A 21,369-nucleotide genomic window follows, 5' to 3' on the forward strand; every position below is an offset into this window, starting at 1 on the left:
GGAGAAAAACGGAACAGTAAGACAAGGTAGAAAAAAGTAATCTGGACGGTGTGAGTCGCCCATTATGGGGACAAGGACTTTGGGAAGGGACCAAGTGATGCATATGGAAGGGGAGGATGTGGGCAGGGGTGAGTACTGTGGTGCCCTTCACCTAGGTTGCCAGTTCACTTAAGGCCAGCCCTACAATAACTTCAGTGATGCTGCATCTCAATATTCAGCGCCCCCCCCCCACCGTATTCAATTCACGTGATGTAGTTGTGGCCAAGTCATCTACTATCTCATTTGTTGGAAAAACTCCTCCTGTACAATGTGCACTCTTTCTTTCCTCTGCATACTTAAACCATTATCATTTTGACCATTCTCCCAACTTCGACAAACTGTGCCATAAAGCCTTATACTACCTGCCCTGTAAACGCATGTCATACACACAGACACAGATATTTTGCGGTTCCTAGAAGTCGATGCAAAACCCCTGTGTGACTCTTCAGTTAACTGGATAATTGAAACAGTATTTTTCAGGAGGATGTAGCAGCATTTTTATGAGAAGCAGTCACTTAAGCATGTGCGTTTCTCTGGTGGTACTTGCAACAGTCAACTCTTGAATGAGAAGTGTTGGGGACATTTCTATGTACCAGAAAAAATGTTTTTCCAGGATTGCTTTTGACCAACTGCTGTTTGGGCAGTCTGGTTTCAACACACTGGTCTCTGTAGAAACAATATGTGATGGCTCTGTATCATATCCTACATTTACTTCTCCTTTCAAAGCTCTTGCATCACTCATCACTCACTTAAATATAATGAAGAGCAATCCCACTTCAAAGTTACAATGCATCTTTGCTACCTGTGTTGAAGCACCCCTCAGTAATTTGTCTAGAAGTTACTTACCAGGGTTGCACAATGCAACCCACCAAGCATAAATAATCATTTACATGGCACTCTGTTATTGTCTCTATACAATGACAGAAGGCCATGCCTATAATCCCCCCTTCAATCTATTTCGATGCTCATGCATTCAAACGATCTATAACTTAACAGGTTCATGTGATAAGTATTTTTGGCAAAAGGCCTGTGATTATGTGCCTATGCTTTGGTCTACAACCCTCTATCATACTGGTATCCCAGGTACTCACAACGCCTTTATTTGGAAGAGATTTTGTGACCTTACCTATGGCAAATGATAGGTCTATGGTATTTCTGTCTTTTGGTCCAACTTCTTATCACAACCTCTTCCTTCCAGTGCTTTGGAGCTACGCATTTGTCTTGTTTCTTCTCCCTTTTTACCCTCATCTTTAACCCTCTGACCTACATATTACTCCTGTGAGGTAAGCAGCTTTAAAAGACATGGCCCCAAAACCTATACATCTTTCCTTATTTTTTAACAGGGCACAAGCTTAAGTTCTGCAGTCATCCTTCCAAGCATCAGTTCTAAAATTATATATAATAACTATGCAGTGTCTATTTACTTTCTATTCAGTGTGGGATCACACAGCTTATATGGCACTAATACACAAATCGACCTGCAGAGAAATATGCTGCTTATATTTCTTCTCCCTTTCTTACAGCAAAAACTATTTTTGGTCAGAACAAATGGCTACTGCCACACCCTAATGTCACCTGCTGGAGCCAAAGGCTTGCTCCTCTATGTGGCTGTTATTACCTACTATTACAGACTATGTCCAGACAGTGAACTGGAGCATCTCACATCTAAATCCACTAAAACCATAACACATACTGATTTTAACACAAACCGACCCCATAGCACTGGATAAGCAGGGGAGAGGAGCTAAAGTGCCTCTCTTAGTCTCAGAACAGAAATAAAGTCAGAAGCTAAACAACCTCTTAGATCTTATCTAGTGAAGCAGCAGTTAGTATGAAATTCAGTCTCAGAAAACTGCTGCACAACTATGCATCAAGTCAGACTTACACCTACATACAGGGTGTGTACTCTGAAGCACACTAACAGAATTCAAATGTAAAATAATCAGCAACTACCATCTATCTAGCTCTAGATTTAAATCTGGTATGAATCTAGTTTGGTTAATCTGTCTGAAATGCCTGCAACAGCTATGAATGGATGCTAAGCTCTGTGGCTAAACCTGGTTATCTAAACAGGCTACTATGCCCATGTACCTTTACTTGCACTTTGAGATGAAAATGATGATACCCTGAATATTAATTATAGTTTCTTTACACCACTAATGAAGTACACTGATACCTTCTTTTTCACTCTGGCCATGATTAAGTCTGCCACACGGTGTTACTTTTGCATTACTGTAGACTGACTGTACAGACAAGAATGATGAATTTCAACTAATAAAAATCTTAACTTGCTAGTCTTTTAAAACAAATACTTCAGTGCCTTGCTTACTTCTTTTATTCTACAACTTTATGCAGCAGCTTCTGCAGGGGAAACTAAAAAATGGACAAGAAATCCATTTCTGTCAGTCCGCTATCACTACCTCCCGTATCAGTCAACTCCAACATGTCTGAGAAACTCCTAGCATCCAAAACCTGCGACTCCTGCCACAGTTCCCATGTAAAACTGCAGTCTTGACTTCCTCTGGAAAGGTCAAGGATCAAGCAGCATGAAAAATTAATAAAAATAGCATCATACAGTACCACTTTTTTATAGCTCAGTCAAGGTCAGGTAGCACAATAAATTGTTTCCACATTAAGATTAGAACACCAGTAGGTTGATTATGAGCTGTCAGGCATATCCAGCATACCTGTCTCTAGTCTCTTAATCCATCTCACGTTATTAGTCTGCATACTCTGCTATGGTTCTGAAATATCACTCAGCAGAAAATGTACATTAAAGTCAATTGTGAACTACTTTCCTTATCTTTTGTGGTGTTGATTTTTTTTCTCTGGGTGGGGTACTGAAGCACAAAACCGCAACAATAACTTAAAAACTGGATTGGGAAGTACATTTTGAACATAACACAACATTTAAGTGTTGATAAAGACTTACCTGCAATGAAAATGCACGCAAGGCAGGAATAGGAATTAGAGCAGCCATGAAAAAGGCAGTCACATTGCTGATAGAAGTAAGTGCCACACTTGCGCCAGTTCTCTTCAGGCATTCCCCAGTTCTGTCCTGTAAAAAAACAAAATGACAAAGCCTCCATATTTTTACATGTTTGTTTTAGGTTTGTTATGCAATTTATCTAAACATAACTAACTTCTGCAACTCTAAAAATAAACTTCAAAGAAGGGACAGTGACAACTGCACATAAAAATTCAAATAAAACATTAGTGTTATGAAGTGGTCAGACATAGCAAGAAGACAAGAATAGTTGTCAGGCAAGGATACATAGGGCTAGGTAATCAGGTCAGTGTTTCTATGCAACAAACATGAGCTTCAAATAATTTCAAAAAACGTCCTCCTGCGCGAGGGTGAATGCACGGCCCCCAACATAAACCAAAAGAACAAAATGACGTGGAGCCAGCAATGAGTGACTAAAAATTATATATTAAATATATAAAACATAACAGCAAATAAAGACAGACCGGTTTCGGCTGGTAAATTACACAGCCTTCTTCAGTGTATGCAAAACATTCCCAATACATGCTGTTTAAATACACAATAGACAGATCCCATTGGTTGAATACTGATAAATATTCATTAAGTCCGGGGGAAAAAAGACCACCGAGTTTAATTATCCACTTTTTTTCTTTACAATTCAAAATACTGTGCCACCCAGTTTTATTTCTACGATCACCTTGTATAATATCAATTATAATAAACATAAATTTGGCTGTTGAATGGACCAACTGATGTTTATATAGAGCATTGGTCAACTTTTTTTGTTTGATATTACTATAATGTTCGGAAATTCGTAATCTAATGCACCTGGAGGTCTGCCCAATGTAGAATGCTCCACAACTACATGTGGCCAAATAAATGGCCCAATCACTACTACAATTCCCAAAAATGTTTAAATCAAAAACTTTGGGGCAATTTCTACTTGAGAACTCCTTAGTTGTAGAGATGTATTTACAATTAATGCAGTGGCCACAAGGAAAACAACCACTTAAAGTATCACGTGACATAGTTCTCTGTACCATACCAGCATATTTGTTATCACTACATTTGTAGTGATTGAAGTAGGATTTAAGTTTTTTACCATTCCTATAAGAGAAGATACACCTATCCGGGATAGTGTTTGCAACATCTGGGTCACACTGTAAGATGTTCCAATGTCTCCGGACACTCTCCAATAAACAATTGGTATTACGACCATAAGTTGTAGTGAGTCTAAGTGGTTGAGATGGTATATCCGACCGGTCCCTATATTGGAGTAAGTCAGAACGTTGCATATTGTTGACCTGACGTTTGGCAACTGCAATAGTGCCAGCATTATAACCCCTTTGTTTAAATCTTTGTGTAAGGTCATTTTGGTTCTGACAAAATGTAGATTGTTGTGAACAAATACGTTTGGCTCTGATGAATTGAGACTTCGGTATGTTCCTAGCTATGTGTGGAGCATGGTAGCTGGAGGCATGTAGTAGGGGGTTATATTGAGGGAACTTTCTATACATCTCCGATTCTAGTGTCCCATCAGGGAGATTCTGCAATAGCACATCCAAAAATGTTATATTATTGATGTCATGTTGTTCCGTGAAACATAAACCCCATTCATTGTTCAGATAACAAACAAACTCCTTGAGCCTAGACTCACTACCCCTCCAGACAAGCCATACATCATCCAGGTAACGTCTCCATATGTCCATATCCGAAAGAAAAATGTTTCTGGCAGAATCATAAATCATCTCCATTTCTACATAAGCCATAAAAAGGTCAGCATATATGGGGGCAAAAGATGCCCCCATAGCCGTACCTTTAGTTTGCCAGAAACATGCATCTTTGTAGTAGAAGACATTACAAGTGAGAACATACCTTGCCATGTCCACCAGAAAAGAATTGAATATGGAACTGTACAAGTTTGTATTATTAAGCCAATATGCCAAAGCCTTAAGACCTGCCTGATGTGGAATGTTAGTATATAATGCGCTCACATCAAGCGTACACAAGAACCAATCGGCTTCCAATTGTGTGTCAGATATAATTTGTAGGAAGTTCGTGGTATCTTGTAGCCTGGAGCGAATAAATGGTAACAGAGGTTTGAGATATTTGGTCAAAAACAATGATAAGGGCTAGGTCAGATAGTTTCTGGGGGGGGGGGGTCTAGAGGCAGATTTCAGAAATCCATGAAGGACAGCCTTGGCAAACCCTGCCCTGGATCTAGAAATGTGATCAAGTTTGTAGTGTTTGGTAAAGATGTGAACAGAAGACCAAGTAAGCTGCCTCTAGAATAGTGGAGGTATCCAGACCTTTAAAGAAGGCTCTTGAGGAAGTCATGGCTCTGGTGGAATAATGTGCTTTAACTGCCCCTTGCCGGGATTTCCCATGGAATTGGTAACAGAAGGTGGTGGCCTTGGAGATCAAAGTATACATGGTCTGCTTGGACACTGCTTTTCCCAGTGCTCTAGGGTGGAAAGATACAAAAGTTGGTCCGTCTGTCTGATGGTCTGTGTGTTATGCAGGTAAAACCTGATTTGTCTATGCACATCTAGGGAGTTCAGTACCCTCTCACTGTCCCCCTGTGGGTTGGGGAAAATGCAGGTAAGTGTATGGCCTGGTTAAGGGACAAGTCATTCACCACCTTGGGCATGAAGGATGGGTTAGTTCTAAGGGTAACCCTATCCTTGTGAAAAAGTACAAAGGGGGGGGGAATAGCCAAAAGGGCTTGTAGGTCTGATACTCTTATAGCAGAGGTCAGGGCTACTAACAGTACAGGTTTTCCATGTGCAATGTTTTAAGGAGGCTTTGTCTGCTGGCTCAAAGGGAGGCAGCATAAGCTTTTCTAGCATAGTTAAGATCCCAAGGAGGAGGGCACGGTTTCCTGGGAGGACTGAGGTGGAGTACCCCCTTAAGGAAAAGTTCAGAAGGAAGCCTAGATGCTAAAGGGAGGTCCAGAGGAAGGCATGCTGAAATTGCAGACAGATGAGCTTTGAAGGAAGAATAAGCCAAGCCAGTCTGTAGTAACTCACACAGGTAAGACAGGACTATAAGTGGTTCGCTAGAAAGTGGGTCCAGTTGCCTTTTATGACAACAAGAAGTGAATCTTTTCCACTTTGAAAGTTAGGATTTTCTTGTATTTGGTTTCCTGACCTCCTGCAGGATATTCAGCACATCCTCGTTGTAAAGGTGTCAGAAGGGGATCAAAATCCTATCAGCACATCCTCGTTGTAAAGGTGTCAGAAGGGGATCATCAGCCACAGGGTGAGGTTTAGAAGTTGCCATTGTGGGTGAATCAGCGATCCCTTGTGTTATGTGAGAAGGTCTACTCTGGGGGGTAACTTGTGATTGTCCTTGGGCAATTGCAGAAGTAAGGGGAACCAGTGCTGTCTGGGCCAGTAGTGGGTCACCAACAAGAATTTTGGAATGTCTTGCTGCAGTTTTAGTAGGACTTTCTGAATGAGTGGGAAGGGGGGGAGCATTTAGATATTTCCCCTTTCAAGAGATTGAGAAGGAATCCATTGCCAGTGCCTGGGGGGTCTGGTGTCCTGGTGCAGAAACCAGGAAGTTGCCTGTTGAAGGAGAAGGCAAAGGGATCTATTTGAGGTGCAGCTGTGGACCAGATCCAAGAAGACATCTCTGTGAAGCATCCATTTGTGGTTGTTTGTGATGGTTCTGCTGAAATAATCTGCCTGGGCATTGTGGAGAGAGGGAATGTAAACCGCATGTAGGGTGATTCCCGGTGAGGTAGCAAATTCTCATACCAGAAGGGCTAGTTTGCACAGCAGGTAAGACCTGCTCCCTCTCTGTTAAAATATCACGGCACAGTGATGTTGTCTGTGTATTATCTTCACAGGCCCCTGTTGGAGGAAAGGTTGAAAGGCCTGGAGGGCTACAAGAATTGCCTTCATCTCGTGAGTGTTGATGTGTTCTAGTTTGTGAGGCTTTGGCCACAGGCCCTGCACCTTTTGATTGCCCAGAGTTGCTCCCCAGCCCAAGTCTGAGGCATCTGTGTGCATGATCTGTGTGGGCTGAGGTGGTTGGAGGGGGAGACCTGGATTGTGCTTCACCTGTTCCAACTACCACTGTATTTCCTTTTTCAGGCAAGGAAGAAGAGGCACCCTGTGTTCCACAGGGTGGGAGTGCTGTGTCCAGACTGACTGAAGATATCACTATAACTTTCTCATATGCAGTCTTGCTAGGGGATAGCATGGGGATGGTGGCTGCCATGTAGCCTAACAGTCTCAGGTACCACCTTGCCGTTAACTCTATGGAGTGAAGGACCAGAAGAAGATATTCTGTCAAGGAGCTCACTTTGGGGGTAGTAGGTATGCTACCATGAGGTCTGAGCGTATTCTGCAACAGAGGAAGGCAATGTCTTGGGTTGGCTGTAGCTGGAATTTTGGAAAGTTTAGTAGAAATCTCAGGGACTGTAGAGGGGCCACTACCAAGTGGATGTGTAGCTGGAGGATCTCTTGGCTGGCAGCGTGGATCAACATGTCGCCCAGGTAAGGGAATATTTGTATTCCTTTTGTTCTGCAAAAGGCAATTACTGGGGCCAAGCATTTTGTGAAGACTCTGGATGCAGTGGAGAGTCCAAAAGGCAAGTCAGAGAATTGTAAGTGCGAAGAACCAACCAAGAACCTCAGGTATTTCCTGGGGGTAGGTTTTATTGGGATATGGAGGTAGGCATCCTTTATATCTAATGTTGCCATGAACCCTTGTGGGATCAGGAGGGGAATAGGGCTGGGAGGGACAGCATTCTGAACATAAGGACCTTTAAGAAAGGGTTGCGGTGGGAGAGGTCTAATATAGGTCTCCAAGGTCAGTCTTTCCTGGGGACCAGGAAGATCCTGGAATAGTATCCTCTTCCCTTTGCAGCTGGGCAGATTGTTTCGATGGTGTCCTGAGCTGTAAGAGTCTGGAGGACTAGCTGCATGAGGTCCAGCTGTTGAGAAGGTGGTTGTGGGATGCCTCTCCTTTTTGGAAGGGAGATCCACGACATGAAGTAACCATTTTGTAGTATAGACAGGACCCACTTGTCTGAGGTGAGCTTGGTCCATACAGGGAGGCAGTGAGAGAGTCGAACTGACAGAGGTGCAGAAGGAGGAGGTGACAGTAGTAAGGTGGCAGGTAGTCAGATGCTACCTGCCCTGTCTGGAAAGGGTGGTCTCTGGCTAGAGGAAGAAGGTGCACTAGCTGCTGGAGTTTTCTTGTAGGCTTTCTAGGCCTTGAAGGAGGAGCAGGATGAGAGTGCTTCCTGATAAACTGGGTTTTAGCAGGACAGTTTCTTTGGAACTTGAGTATGGGAGAAACCAGCAAATGTTTCAGGTCCTGCATTTCTTTTCCTTTTTGCTGAAGGGACTTGAAAAGGTCCGTTAACCTGGAGCCAAATAATGCAGTATTATCCAGGGGACCATCCATAAGCTTTGCCGTTAAGTCATCAGGCAGTGGTTGTATGCGAAGCCAGGAGTATCTGTGCAAGACAGAAGCTGATGCTGCTGACCTGGATGAGGATTCAACAGCATCATAACTGCACTTTATAGAATGTCTGGTGACCTGGGAAGAGAAGGCCAGGAAGGAGGACAGTGATGCTTTGACAGGGCAGTCTGGAATATCTGCCAGGTGTTTAGAGGCAGACTCCAGAAAGGATAAGGCATACTTGGCCATATGAGTTTGATAGTGTGTAGTACTGAAAGACAAGGTAGCAGCGGTATAGATCTTTTTATCCAGACGTTCCATTGTCTTGCTGTCTTTGTCAGCAGGGAGGATGGTGACAGTGGGCAGGAGCTTAGAGGCCTTGTCCGTAGATACAGATACAGTGGCTGGGTCTGCAAGTGGACACAAGCAGGTGCATAGGGGTTAAGAGATGCTGAGGACAAGGCATCTACAAAGGCAGGAAGGATGGGTGGAACAGCAGATGGGCTTGGGGTTTCCATTTGGATAAGGTCATAATATCTTTTTTTTGGACCTCAGTCATTTCTGAGGATTCCCATTTGAAATGGTCCTTCATCTTGGAGATAGTTTCTCCAAAAGTTAAGTCTTCAGCTGGGGAGTCAAGAGTTCACAGAATCTTCTTCTGGGGAGAAATACCCCAAAGGAGATGAAATCTGTAAAGTATAAGATAGTGATTCCTCTGAGGAATCCTCCCCTTCCCTAGTGGCATGGTCTGAAGCCTGAGGCCTAGGGCTCAGGAGTGGAGGGGATGTTGCGGGACCAACAGTGGAGGCAGGCCTCAAGGCCATGAAAGCACTAAAAAGGCTTTGACTAAAAGTTTGCCAATCAGGAGAAGGAGAGATATGCTTTAGTCTTTTCCTTTCTTTTAAGGGGCCTACCTGGCATCTGTTGAGGCCTGGGGTCTAGAGACTTTAAAGGATCGGGCGGATCAGAGGGACCTTCGGAAAATGCTGCCCCCCCCGGCATCGGAAGCCAATGGCAGTACAGCCTCAGTGGACATGTTCTCATCGAGAGATTGTGTTCATAGGTTGGTACTAGGCCATCGGCCCTAAGGCTTATGCAAGCCTAGCCATAATAATTCCCTGGAATTTTTTTCCCACAATATTTACTTCTCTGGGCCCCTGTCTAGCAGGGCAACTGACATGATCCTCGGGGTGAATTTCCTATCTCCCATCCAATCATCACGGTTCCTTTTGAAGAGGGCCAATGAGGTTCTCTTCTTGACATGTATGGGCAGTCTATTCCAGAGTATGGGGAGTTTCTGGGTCAGGAACCTATCCCTCCAGCATGTTTTCTTCATTGTGATAAGGTTTACATCCCTGGAGTGTGTGGCTCTGAGGGATTGGGATTTTTTTTAAGTGGAGCACGTTCAACAGCTCAGGGTTTGGCATGGCCTTGTATGTTAAGCAGAGATCGCCTCTGAGTAGACGATATGCCACACAGTATAGCTGGAGTTTTTTTTAGACGGGCAGCATATGGCATCTGCTTTAGGCCTGTGATTCTTTTAGTGAGGTATTTCTGTGGCCTTTCCAGCTGTTGCAGATGTCTTGTGAGGTACATACCAAATGGGGCATTATACTCTATAATGGGTCTAATGAGGGATGAGTACAGTGGGACAATGACCTCCTTTTTTCTGGATGAAAAGCCCTTCGTGATGAGGTGTGCCATGTAGAAGGATTTCCTGACTGTTATGGCGATGTAGTTATCGAAAGTGAGACCACTGTCCACTTGTGTCCTTAAGTCTCTCCTCACACTTTCGATGTTTAGTGTCTTGCCACCTATGTGGTAGTTCATTGGTACATGTTTTTTTCCAAAGGGGATGACTACACATTTCTTGGCATTAAGCTTGAGCCCATGGCTCTGGCACCAGGCATCTGTTTCTGTAAGGCCCTTTTGTAGAATATCCACATCTTTTGGGGATTCAATAATGGCTCCCAGTTTGCAGTCATCTGCAAACTTTGTTAGCCAGAGTCCCTTAATGTTGGCCTGTACTTCAGAGAAGTAGATGCCAAACAAGAGTGGTCCCAGGACTGAACCCTGAGGTATTCCACTTGTCACTTGTCTGGAGCTGGATTTGGAGTCGGCTACTTTTACAGTCTGGGTTCTGTCAGTAAGCCAGTTGGCAACCCATCGAGTGACGTAGGGATTTATGCCCAGCTTAGTAAGTTTATCTATGATTCCAGAGTGGGGGATGGTGCTGAAGGCCTTGGCGAGGTCCAGATAGGCTGTGTGGACCTCCTTACCCTCATCCACAGCTCTGGAGACCGATTCGAAGAAGCCAATCAGATTCAGAAGACAAGATCGGCCTTTCACAAACCCAAACTGGGTGGGGTCCAGTGTCTGGAGGTTGCCAATGTCTTTGTTTATAAGTTCCATGATAATGCGTTCCATGTCCTTGCAGATCAGGCTCGTCAGACTGATGGGACGGTAGTTCCCGGGATCGAAGGTGGATCCTCCCTTGTGGAGCGGGATAACTGTGGCTGTGCACGAAGCCTGAGGTGAGGCTATGATTAAACATGACACTTAGGTGGGGTGCCAGTTCATTTTGTAGTTCATGTAGTACACAGCCTGGGATGTCATCTGGTCCCATGGATGCTGTATTCTTAGCTTTGGAGAGTGCTGTTTCTACCTGTGTGGCTGTGATTATCGGAATTTGGCAATCTTTTGGTATTGAGATGGGCCCTTTAGGGGGTGAGAGGGGAGTGAAGTTGGCACTAAATCGATCTGCCAGGATATTGGCAATATCCTTGGGATCAGTATATTTAATGCCATTCTGTTGTAGTTCAGAGCAGGTCTGAGGATTGCCATTTAGATTCTTAACATAACTATAGAATGCCTTGTGGTTGTCTTTGGAATCTATGGCAATTTTATTTTCGTAACTAGCTTTTGAGGATTTTATGAGGGATCTCAGCTTCTTACTGAGGCTGGTGAGGGAGTTTTTTGCATTCTGGGATTTTCCTCTTTTCTACAACAGTTTCTTCCTTCTGTTGTATAGTTTGTTTATAGCAGGGGACCACCAGATTGGCTTGCTTTTTTTGGAGAAGAGCATCTTGGTTCTATTTGGGATGGCACGATTCATGCACGAGTGGATGCGCTTGTAACAGTGCCTTAGTGTAGGACTCTGCATTCGAACTTCCAGATTCTGTCTGCGTGGGTGTTGTGAAGTTTGTCACTTCTGACTTCAGTAGCATGAAGTTGGCTTTGGAGAAGTTTTTTTTAAGGAGGTTTCCTTACTGGGGGCTGGGAGTGGGATGTGGATGTCAAGGGTGATTATGGTCAGAGCTGACCAATGAGAGGGTGACCACTGGTGTGGAGCATCTATCTCCCATGTTGGTAATGACCAGGTCTAGGATATTGGAGCCCCTGGTGGGACAATGGATTAGTTGATCCAGGGCGTTGGAATTTATGAATTCCAAGAACCGTTGGGAAAAGGAGTTGGTACCCCAGTAGTTTTCCCAGTTAATGGCAGGATAGTTGAAATAACTTAGTATTAGGGTGTTTGGTTGTATCTTAATATTTTACAGTATGTTTAGGAAGGTGTAGTGAGAATCCTGGGGTATGGTGGGGGATCTATAGCAAGCTACAATTTGGATTGCAGTCTTACCTAGTGTTAGTTGCACCTGGAGAATTTCAGATGCATTGTGTTGGGCAACTAGCCTGGAGGTGTGAATATCCTTGGTGAACATGGACACTCCTCCACCTTTAGTGTTCGGTCTTGGTTTTGTGGCCGTAAAGTGTGGTAAGAATTGTAGCCTGGTATTGCAGGGTGCTCTCTGGAGCCTTGAACCAGGTCTCAGTCACTCCACAGATACCGATGTTCTCCATTTTTAGGAGTGCATTTTGAGGTTTAGACGTCTAGCATTGAGTAGCATTTCCTTCAGATTTTGCATGCTTGTATCGGTTACGGTGGTGGTTTTATCCTTTGAACCTTGCCTAAAAAAGGCACTATAGGGGTGGCAAGAGCTTTAGCCAGTAACCTGAATCCCAGGGATGACAGGTGCAGACCATCTCTGGCAAAGCATCGTGGTTTGTCGATCATGTCTTCCCAGGCAGACAAATACTGGATCCCCTTTGAATGACACCAGAAGCTTAGCCAATTGTTGAAGTCAATGTGTCATCCGTGTAGGTACCAGCTCTATCCAATACAGTGGATCCAGATCCGAATCCTTTTTCCAGACCGGAGTCGACCACAGGATGAGGACCGGACAGAAGACGCTCTGCAGTTGATGTAGGCCATAGGGTCTTGGGCTTCTTTTTTGGTGATTCCGAAGGAACATCTGAGGAGTCCTCACCCCTAAAGTGATCTGCTTAAGGCGTTGGTTTTCTAGATAAAGGTTTAACGTATGTAAGTGGCTAAGGGGGGTCTTGGGTACAAACGCCTGGCAAATAGGGCAGGCCTTGCGGTCGTGCGACTGACCCAAACAGAAGAGGCACTTATCGTGGGCGTCCTTGTGGGGGATCTGGCGGCCGCACTGACACTTTCCCTTTCTGCATGACATTAACAGACATTACAAGTTTAAAAAAAGACTGAAAATGTCCCCAAAGGGGTACTTATCTGATTTTAGTAGGATCAGATGTCGGCAGTAGCACCTGGTGTACGACTGGCAGCTGAAAAGTTCTGGGGGCTGATGCGTGCCAATGTCACTTTTATGACCCACGTTCCTTCGGCCATGTCAGATGTCACACGCACCTCAGAGGGACTGAAAACTTTTGTACACTGGCCGTACATACGCAAGACAAGAAAAGTAAGCCCATATGCAGAACACTGCAAAATGGGACTAGAAGAACATCCACAGAGGTTTATACAGCTGCTATCCAGTGATGTGTATGCTATTATAACCATAGAGAGGTTACATAGCTGCTATCCAGAGATGTGTCATGCTATCATAACCATAGGTTACCATAACCGCTAACCAGAGATCTGTCATGCTATCATAACCACAGCGAGGTTACATAACTGTTATCCAGTGATGTATCATGCTATAACCAGAGAGGTTACACAGCTGTTACCCAGTGATATGTCATGCTATCATAATCAGACAGGTCACATAGCTTTGCATAAATACCCACTGTAGATGCCTTAACTACAGTCATAACCATGATTCACTGGTCAGTTTTGGCAGTATATGCCATTTACAAATAACCACATATAAATAGCTCATTTCTTTGTCTACAAGAAAATGATCAACTCTGATTACACTAACTGCCCTGTACCATGCGCAACAGCTTCTAAATAGCTGGACAAACAGTTACAGATGCCTTATCACCAACATAAACAGAAAGCACACCTGGAGGAGCACACTCACTGTAACAGCAGATGTTCAAAGACAAGGGCAGTGATGCACTATCAGCTCATACAGGCCATCCATCCTTACTTTCAGAGCTTTGGGCAGCTGTGTTGTACAGATGATTTTCACCCCAACCTGACAATTTCAGAAGCACACAAAAGAGCAACCTGTGACTTCTTCGTTTGTTTTTTTGTTTTTTTTGGAGTAAAAAGGGTAACCAACAGGTAGGTCTGCAAATCCTGACAAGAAAGCCAGGGCATGGCAAAGTAAGAATCAGCCCCTTCTACAGTAAGGGATCAGGGAAATATATAGGTAAGTGCTCCCCCATAACATAACCTCCTCCTTCTGGGGTGCCATGAGAGAAGGGGAAATTTCCTGGGGGAGAGAGACCTCGTTGCAGCACTGATCCTGCAACTTGAACATCTACTGTTGAGTATGTTCAAACAACACTACCATCACTGTAAGGATCACGGCTTACTGCATCATTAATTTTGCAGGTGAAGAGTACTACACCATTTTAATATCTGGGAGAGTGAGAGCCTGGCTAAAGATCCAAGTAGGAGGTACCCACAACCCTAAGGATAGCTGAGGTAAATACCTACAACCAGCTCATAGTGTTTAGTGAAGCTGTGACTGTGGTCTTAAATTGCTGCTCGTTTCCAGAACGTGTGACTATGGTCCACAAGTAGCTGCCTCACAAATACATATACTGACAAATTTCTACTAAAGACAGCGGGAGGAGCTGCTGCCCTGCCCTTGCACTGGCACACCATGGTGCTTAGAAAGGAATAAAATGCAACTTGCTAGTCATTTAGATTACTATTTGTGTATTTGTTTTTCTTGCTGTTCTGGCATGAAAGATATGAGCAGTTGGTCAGTTTGCCTTATGTCCTTGGCTCTCTCATTGCCTGTGTACATCTTTTAGATGTACATACTTTTATCCTAGTTCTGTTGTCTGGAGTAAAATATTGGCAAATGGACGGCTTGATTCTTGGCCAACTCCAATACCACTTTAGGCAAGAATGATGTGTTGGTTCTAAGTGCCACGCAGTCTTTGGGAAGACTGTGCAAGTACTTTGCACAATAAGGCCTGCAGCTCTGCAATTTTCCTTGTTAGGGTAATGGCCAGCAAATATTTGTCTTCAACAAGTACTTCCATACTGATGTGCTGATTGGCACAAAGGGTCATAACAGCTAGCTTCTCTATTATAAAATTCAGATATGAAAGGGAAGGAACGTACCTCAGAGTTTTAAAAATGGAAGAACTGCTTAACTGTAGGCAGAGAAGTAAAGGAGGTTCATAAGCAGATAGCTTGCAAGAGCTGACAAATTTTTAGTCAGACCCTTGTCACACAACCTTGTCAAGCAGGACTTCAGAAACTGAGGCTACTGTAAGCACTATACCACAGACATAACACAAGAATAAAAATTCCTTCCACTCTGATACATACGCTCTTAGTGCAGGGTGTCCTGCAAGATGTGTACCACTTCAGAGAGGAAACTGTCCTACAATGCAATAAAGCTACTATTCTCCAGGGTGCTAGTCCAAAATCTTTTAAGCCTTAATGAGGAATAGTTCTCCCTTGACGTGTCAGCAACATGCAAAACAATGGCCACTGCAGAGGTTCCTCCTTCCTGAGAAACAGCACTGCTATGGCCACTGTGAGATTTATAAGTATGAGCTTTGCCTTTTCTTCTCTTGTTTTCAGTATCACCTTTGACAGACAGTTGAAGGGAGGCCCTACTTTCCTACTCTAATAGACAAAAAATGTATTTATCAACCCGGGCCTCCATAAAGGGATCCCAGAGACAAAATGCCTTGACATTATGGTTGTGTGGGAATCAAACAGGTCTATATCTACGTTAATTTCTGGAATACCATGGTAGCCAACTTCTACTTATAAAAGTGAGGAATAGATCTGCTGAGCTGATATGCCAGTGAGTATTACACAGATTAGATGTACAATGCCAGGTATCAATCCACTGTGGCTAGTTTACATAGCTGACAGCAGCAGTTGCCTCTGTTTGTTTAGGTTCCACATTACAGTGGCATTATCTGTTATGACCTTCAAGATCCCTCAGAAACTCTACCAAAAGAAAAGTAAAGAAGAAAATTGTTCTAAGGCTGGGTATTTATCTCACTGTTCTTGGAAGTCACCTGGATGGAAAAGATAGAGAGACTATCAATTTCTTCTCTGGCAAAAAGAACTGAAGATGGACTGGGCTGTTTTCCCTTTTCTAATACACAGCCCGCTGATATCTTTGCATACGGAGAAGACCAACTCTGCTGAGACAGCATCCAAAATGCTAGAAGTCAGTCTGAAAAGGTGACCATCTACTGAAATCTAATTTGCAAGTACAATGAATGATAGATAACACAGTAGCGATGTTTATGAAGAATGTTGTACACAATGCATGCAATTTAAGATTGATCATTTATTTTCTTTCATTTGCAAAATAAAAAATAAAGCTGTTTTTTTCGTTTGGGCAAATAAAGAGTTTTTTCAACTGGAGATCTCAGTGAAAAAAAAAAATTAAACTTCTACGAGTTTTACTTAAAATCGTAAGCTTCTAAAACTTCTGTCAAAACAGTCTCTTAAATGGATCACCTCAAAAAAATGCATGTACTCTAGAGCTGACTAGCCTTACAGATGAACTTTAAAATCCCAACTACAGAAATTATCATCAGTCACTTATTTCTGGTTTCAAACCATTATAAGGCAAAATAAAATTTCATGTGACATTCTGATTGCCAACAAATTATCTGCATACAGATAATGGAATAGTCACTGAACTATTGAAAGTAACACATTATCTCTCAGTCTACCTGTTTTCTTACTACTATCATTTCATGTTGCAAAAATGAAGGCAGAAGCTAATAAGCTGCATATTTTCCTGCATATTTGACAGCTTGTTTCATGTTTTAGTTACATACAGCATTTCTGATGATGGGATACATTAGCTACATGTTCAGTGTATCACAGCACAACATCAAAATGATGAATTTCCCAGTTGAAACTGTGGCACAGACAGACTAAGACCGGACTATGACCTAGATGACCTGGGTTTGATCAGCAGCTTACTGGGGGATCCAGCTTGGGAGGATGGGACTGACTAGTTGATCCTGTATAACTCGTGCAGTCTAATTTAATACAAAACTTGATTTTCATGGTGAAACACGAGCACAACTTGCAGACAGTAGCATACCTCTCAACCTCTTAGAGCACGAAATCTGGCGAAAGCCATACATAATGGGGAGGGGCAAACCCTCCCCAAAATTTTTGGGACAATTTTTAAATACTGCTTGTACAAACTTCAAAAGTTGATAGAATAACTGATTTTGCATTTGCATAATTTTTTTGAACAGTATGAAGTCCGAAACTCAAAATGTCTGTCATTACTTTCTGACTTTAATCCTCAATGATTTGCAAATGACTTCCCAGAAAACCAAAATTTTAAGGCAAAAATATGGACATTCTGCAAAAATCTGGACAGTTGAGAGGTATGGATACAGGCAAAGGATGTGCACTTGCGGTGATGCAGTTGCATTCTGGGGGCAGTCCGTGCAGAAATAAATATTTACATGCGTGCAAGCGCTGGAGGGAGAAGGTAAAACAGGGCTCTCACTTTGCTAGCTGCCAAGTCAGCCACCAAAGGAAAGATTTTGGCCTTCAATGCAGAAAGCCCTAATGGTTGCCTAGATGATGGCCTCATGTGAATGACTCTCTTGGGTGGAAAACAGTTGATGACTGGCAGAAAGCAGGGAATAAAGAGTACAGAAAATGAACACCTTAGATGCAGTAGACATTTTGTGGTGGCTGCCACTACATTCCATTTTTCTCTGCACTGGGCTGAAATGCTACTTCATTTGACATGGTCTAGTGAGTGCTCTGTAGTGTTTCACATTTTTGCTACTTATGCTGAAAATATACCTCAGGTAAACTACAGAAAGGATGAAATACTGACTGTTCCCAACCACAGTTCACACAAAGATGTCTATTCCTTTACTAAATGAGTTAGTAGCTTGAAGGACACTGGTCTGAGAAGCAGTCGTTAATGCTGCCTGCACTACAGTTTACTGCTGTAGTGCTTCCTTTCTTACTGCATCCCCACCTGTTTGTAAACAGTGGTCAAACTACATATTATTTAACATAAATTAGGCTTACAGGAGTAGCTGAAAAAAAACTGCAATAATGATCTGCACAATGAAGTTCAGTACTGCTATGAAATGACAAATTTGCCAGTTCCACACAATTCAAAATAGCATACTGGCAGAAAAGGTACTGGAAGAAATGTAAACTGCTACAGGAGTGGATGAACTGACTACCATCACAGAAAACTAAAACACACTGCAGTCAACAATATAAAGAACTTTTTTTTCAGATGGTTGATGTACCCATAAAGGAAAAGGAGAGGCATCACTTAGTAGTAACAGGACTATCTCAAAAGTGTTGTCATCTGAAAATGTCTGGAGGGCTCACTTAGTTTCCAGAATTACCACTCATTCAGATCAATGTTAAAAAGAAACACAGACTCTGGTGTCACATAAAGACCACATGACCCCTCTAGCCTGCTTATTTTCCTACTTGAAAAAAATGAGATCCATTTGTCCAGTATCGCCATCTGTCTCCTGTAACAACCTCCTATACTCCCAGTGCAGACTGTACTCCTTAGGTGGGTGCCATTCTATAGATAAATTGAAATCCTAGCTGCCTAATTTGGTAGCTACCCAGGTAGATGTAAAAATCCCATGGCACTCACTGAAAAGAATAAGGAAATGTACCTGGTGTCCAGGGCAAATTACCCCTACTTAAGAATTTCGCACAAGGTCTAAGCATTTGTCTGCCTGGAGTAAGGAGGTTAGCAGACCACCATATACTGCAAGGGACAGGCTGTATCTCTTGTCTCATGGCTTTCACTTACTGGTTAAATCATTTGCTGCTCCACTGTCTTCCTTAAGCACAACCCATTTAGCAAATTTAAAAAAGAAGTTTGAACGAGAAAAAGTCTGTGCTTGAAGCATTCCTCTACATACCCGAGTAGATAGAGACATTTTGTTCCAGTACAAAAACAGCCTTTCCCCCTTGTCAGAATTCAATGCCTACCATGAACTCTGGAGTCCAAGGGAGCAAGGAGGGCATACTCATATTTGCTGTGAACCCTAATGTTGTACAACAAATTATGCATGATACCACACCAGACTTGTAAAGGTCCTAGTAACATTCAATAAATTTGTTGTATTGCTGTAACCCAAACTCCCCTTCCAAGTCACCCTCTAAATAGGCTGACTAAAGTAGATCAAAAAAGCTCCCTATCTAAGCAAATATGCTTATGAGTGTATTTCACTATCTCACAATAAATGTTTAAACATTCCTCAATTTTACCCAAGCAAATTCCTTTGATCAAAGATTCCATCTCCCCTTAAGGGTAATAGTGATATCGGCCTTGAATTTCTCAATTTCCTCCACAACCCCTATCTCCTTAGTAAAATTACACCACCTAGCAGTAGCTTTTTCCCTTGAAAATTACTCTGATCCCACCCACTCCCCAAATAAAAAGAAACTCCCACAGAAATTTATTATTAGTGCCAAACTAACCTTTACCTGTTTATACACCTTCTTGACAAGTAAATGGTGCAGTTCTGTAAACAAAACAGTTCCTGATGCTACTGCATACTCTTCTGAATTCTAAACCTTTATGGAGAGATGCATCAAGGATTCTGTTCTCCTCTGCTTTACAAATAATGGCAGATTCAGAAATCAGTCCATATAGTAGAACTCTAAAAAGACAAATTTTACAACAAAAGTAAAACATGCATGCTATTTGTAACAACATAACGCTCCCGATAAAAAGGGCTTGGAAAACTAATAACCTGAACCCTCAAGGCACACCATCAAGGACGGCAAGGCCAGGTATAAACTCCATATTGCTGCCAGCTCATTACTCCCACTATCAACCATCTCTTTCCTCACAAAATTACATTTGACTGTTATACCTGTACTATCCAAAACCAAAAGCACCAGCTCCACAGGTCCTACTGCTTGCTACTACGTATCCAGTACCACTTAGCCAACTCCCTTGTTAACCTCTTCAGTTTTAGTTTCTCCACACATTATTTCTCAGAAATGTGGAGAATGAAGATAGTACTTCAAATACACAAAGGCAGCCCCACAACAGACACCAGACACTACAGTCCCATTAGCCTTACAGCTATTGTCTGTAAACGCATAGAGTGTATAACTGTCAAGTGATAAACTATGACACGGGTGACTTACAAACAATGGACCCAAACCAATCTAGATTTGTAAAAGGTAGGTCAATGCCCAGAAAACACAGTACATTTCAAGAAAGGGTCACTGAAGCCCTGGATGAGGGCCTGGCAGTCTATACTGCTTACCTTGACCTTTACAAGCCTTTGCCTTAATCTCACATAATGGTATCATAGACAGACTCTCTCAACTTAACACATATGACATCTGTAGGATAACAGGTTCTCTGACAGACCCCGCACACTGCTAAGTTAAGTAACTCCTGTAGTCACAGCACTGTCACTTATGGGTTCCACAGGGGTATGTTTGGGGGTCCCTGCTGTTTGGCTTCAACTTCTCAAAACTGACAGCAAATGCCAAGGGACTAAGACTAAACGTCTGCCAATGAATGCAAATTGGGTGCATCTGTCAAATCCCCCTTGGACACGCAGATATTCCACCAGGGCCTAGATCACTGCCTAGTATGTAAATCACAGGCTCAACTTAAATGACAAAAAAGCTATGGTTTCCATCCACTGAATCACCCTACAGCAAATGACACTTCATTCATTTTTCAATATTGAGAAGTATAACCTGAAAAACCATAGATGCTGCGGTGGTACAGCAGTAGTGTTGTTGCCTCACAGCAAGAGGTTCTCCTGTTTGATTCACGGCTGGAGTGCCTTGTGTGTGGAATCGTCATGTCCTCCCCGCGGTAGAGTGGCCTACAAAAGACATGCGTGAATAGGCGTGCCTTCGCTGAAGGTTGGGCATCGGGCTGGCAACTCGGCACCATAAAAAATCTACTGCCAATCACTAGTGGATCGGAGTTCCGCTGTGGCGACCCTCAACCGGGAAAAGCCAAAAAGACAAACAACAACAACATAACCTGAAAAACCATAAAAGAGAAAAAACACACTTTTGCAGGAGAAAAGTCCTCCTCAGGTGAGTCCCCACTTCCTTCTAACTTACATATACCAACTCCACATTTGTGTCACACATGTCGCATGGAAAGTGAAAAAAAACAACAATATGGTCCACTACTGGCTTGCTCCACACAAGCTGATGTGGCTTTAAAATAAATAAAAAGTGCAATCATGCAAAGTTGAATAAAAGCCAGCTGATATAAGTAACTTCATTTGTGAAGCTGTGCAGCATATTTACCTTTGGAAAGACATCACCCCTCCTCTCACCTGGTTTCGCTACACCTCTCTCAAAATAAACACAATTATCCAGTACTTGTGTACTTAAAATGTTTCTTTCAATGATCTTGTTCTGGTTGAGGTAAGGTCATGCAGTTATTTCTAAAGGCACCATGTAGTCTTAGTCGCCCTATACTCTTCCCTTATTTAAC

At 42.8% G+C, this 21,369-nt stretch overlaps 1 protein-coding gene across 1 annotated transcript in view; it reads right to left on the bottom strand.

Annotated features, from left to right (window-relative positions):
* Nucleotides 1-21,369, bottom strand: part of PTCH1 (patched 1) — a gene marked incomplete in the record, with an annotated part of 1,119,051 nt that overhangs the window by 377,617 nt on the left and 720,065 nt on the right. The window contains 1 exon segment of the mRNA XM_044059325.1: nt 2,972-3,097. Coding sequence (XP_043915260.1) covers nt 2,972-3,097 — 126 coding nt within the window.

The sequence above is a fragment of the Protopterus annectens genome, chromosome 17.part0 (genome assembly GCF_019279795.1).
Source record: "Protopterus annectens isolate FY-2018-M chromosome 17.part0, PAN1.0, whole genome shotgun sequence".
Taxonomy (NCBI): Eukaryota; Metazoa; Chordata; order Ceratodontiformes; family Protopteridae; genus Protopterus; species Protopterus annectens.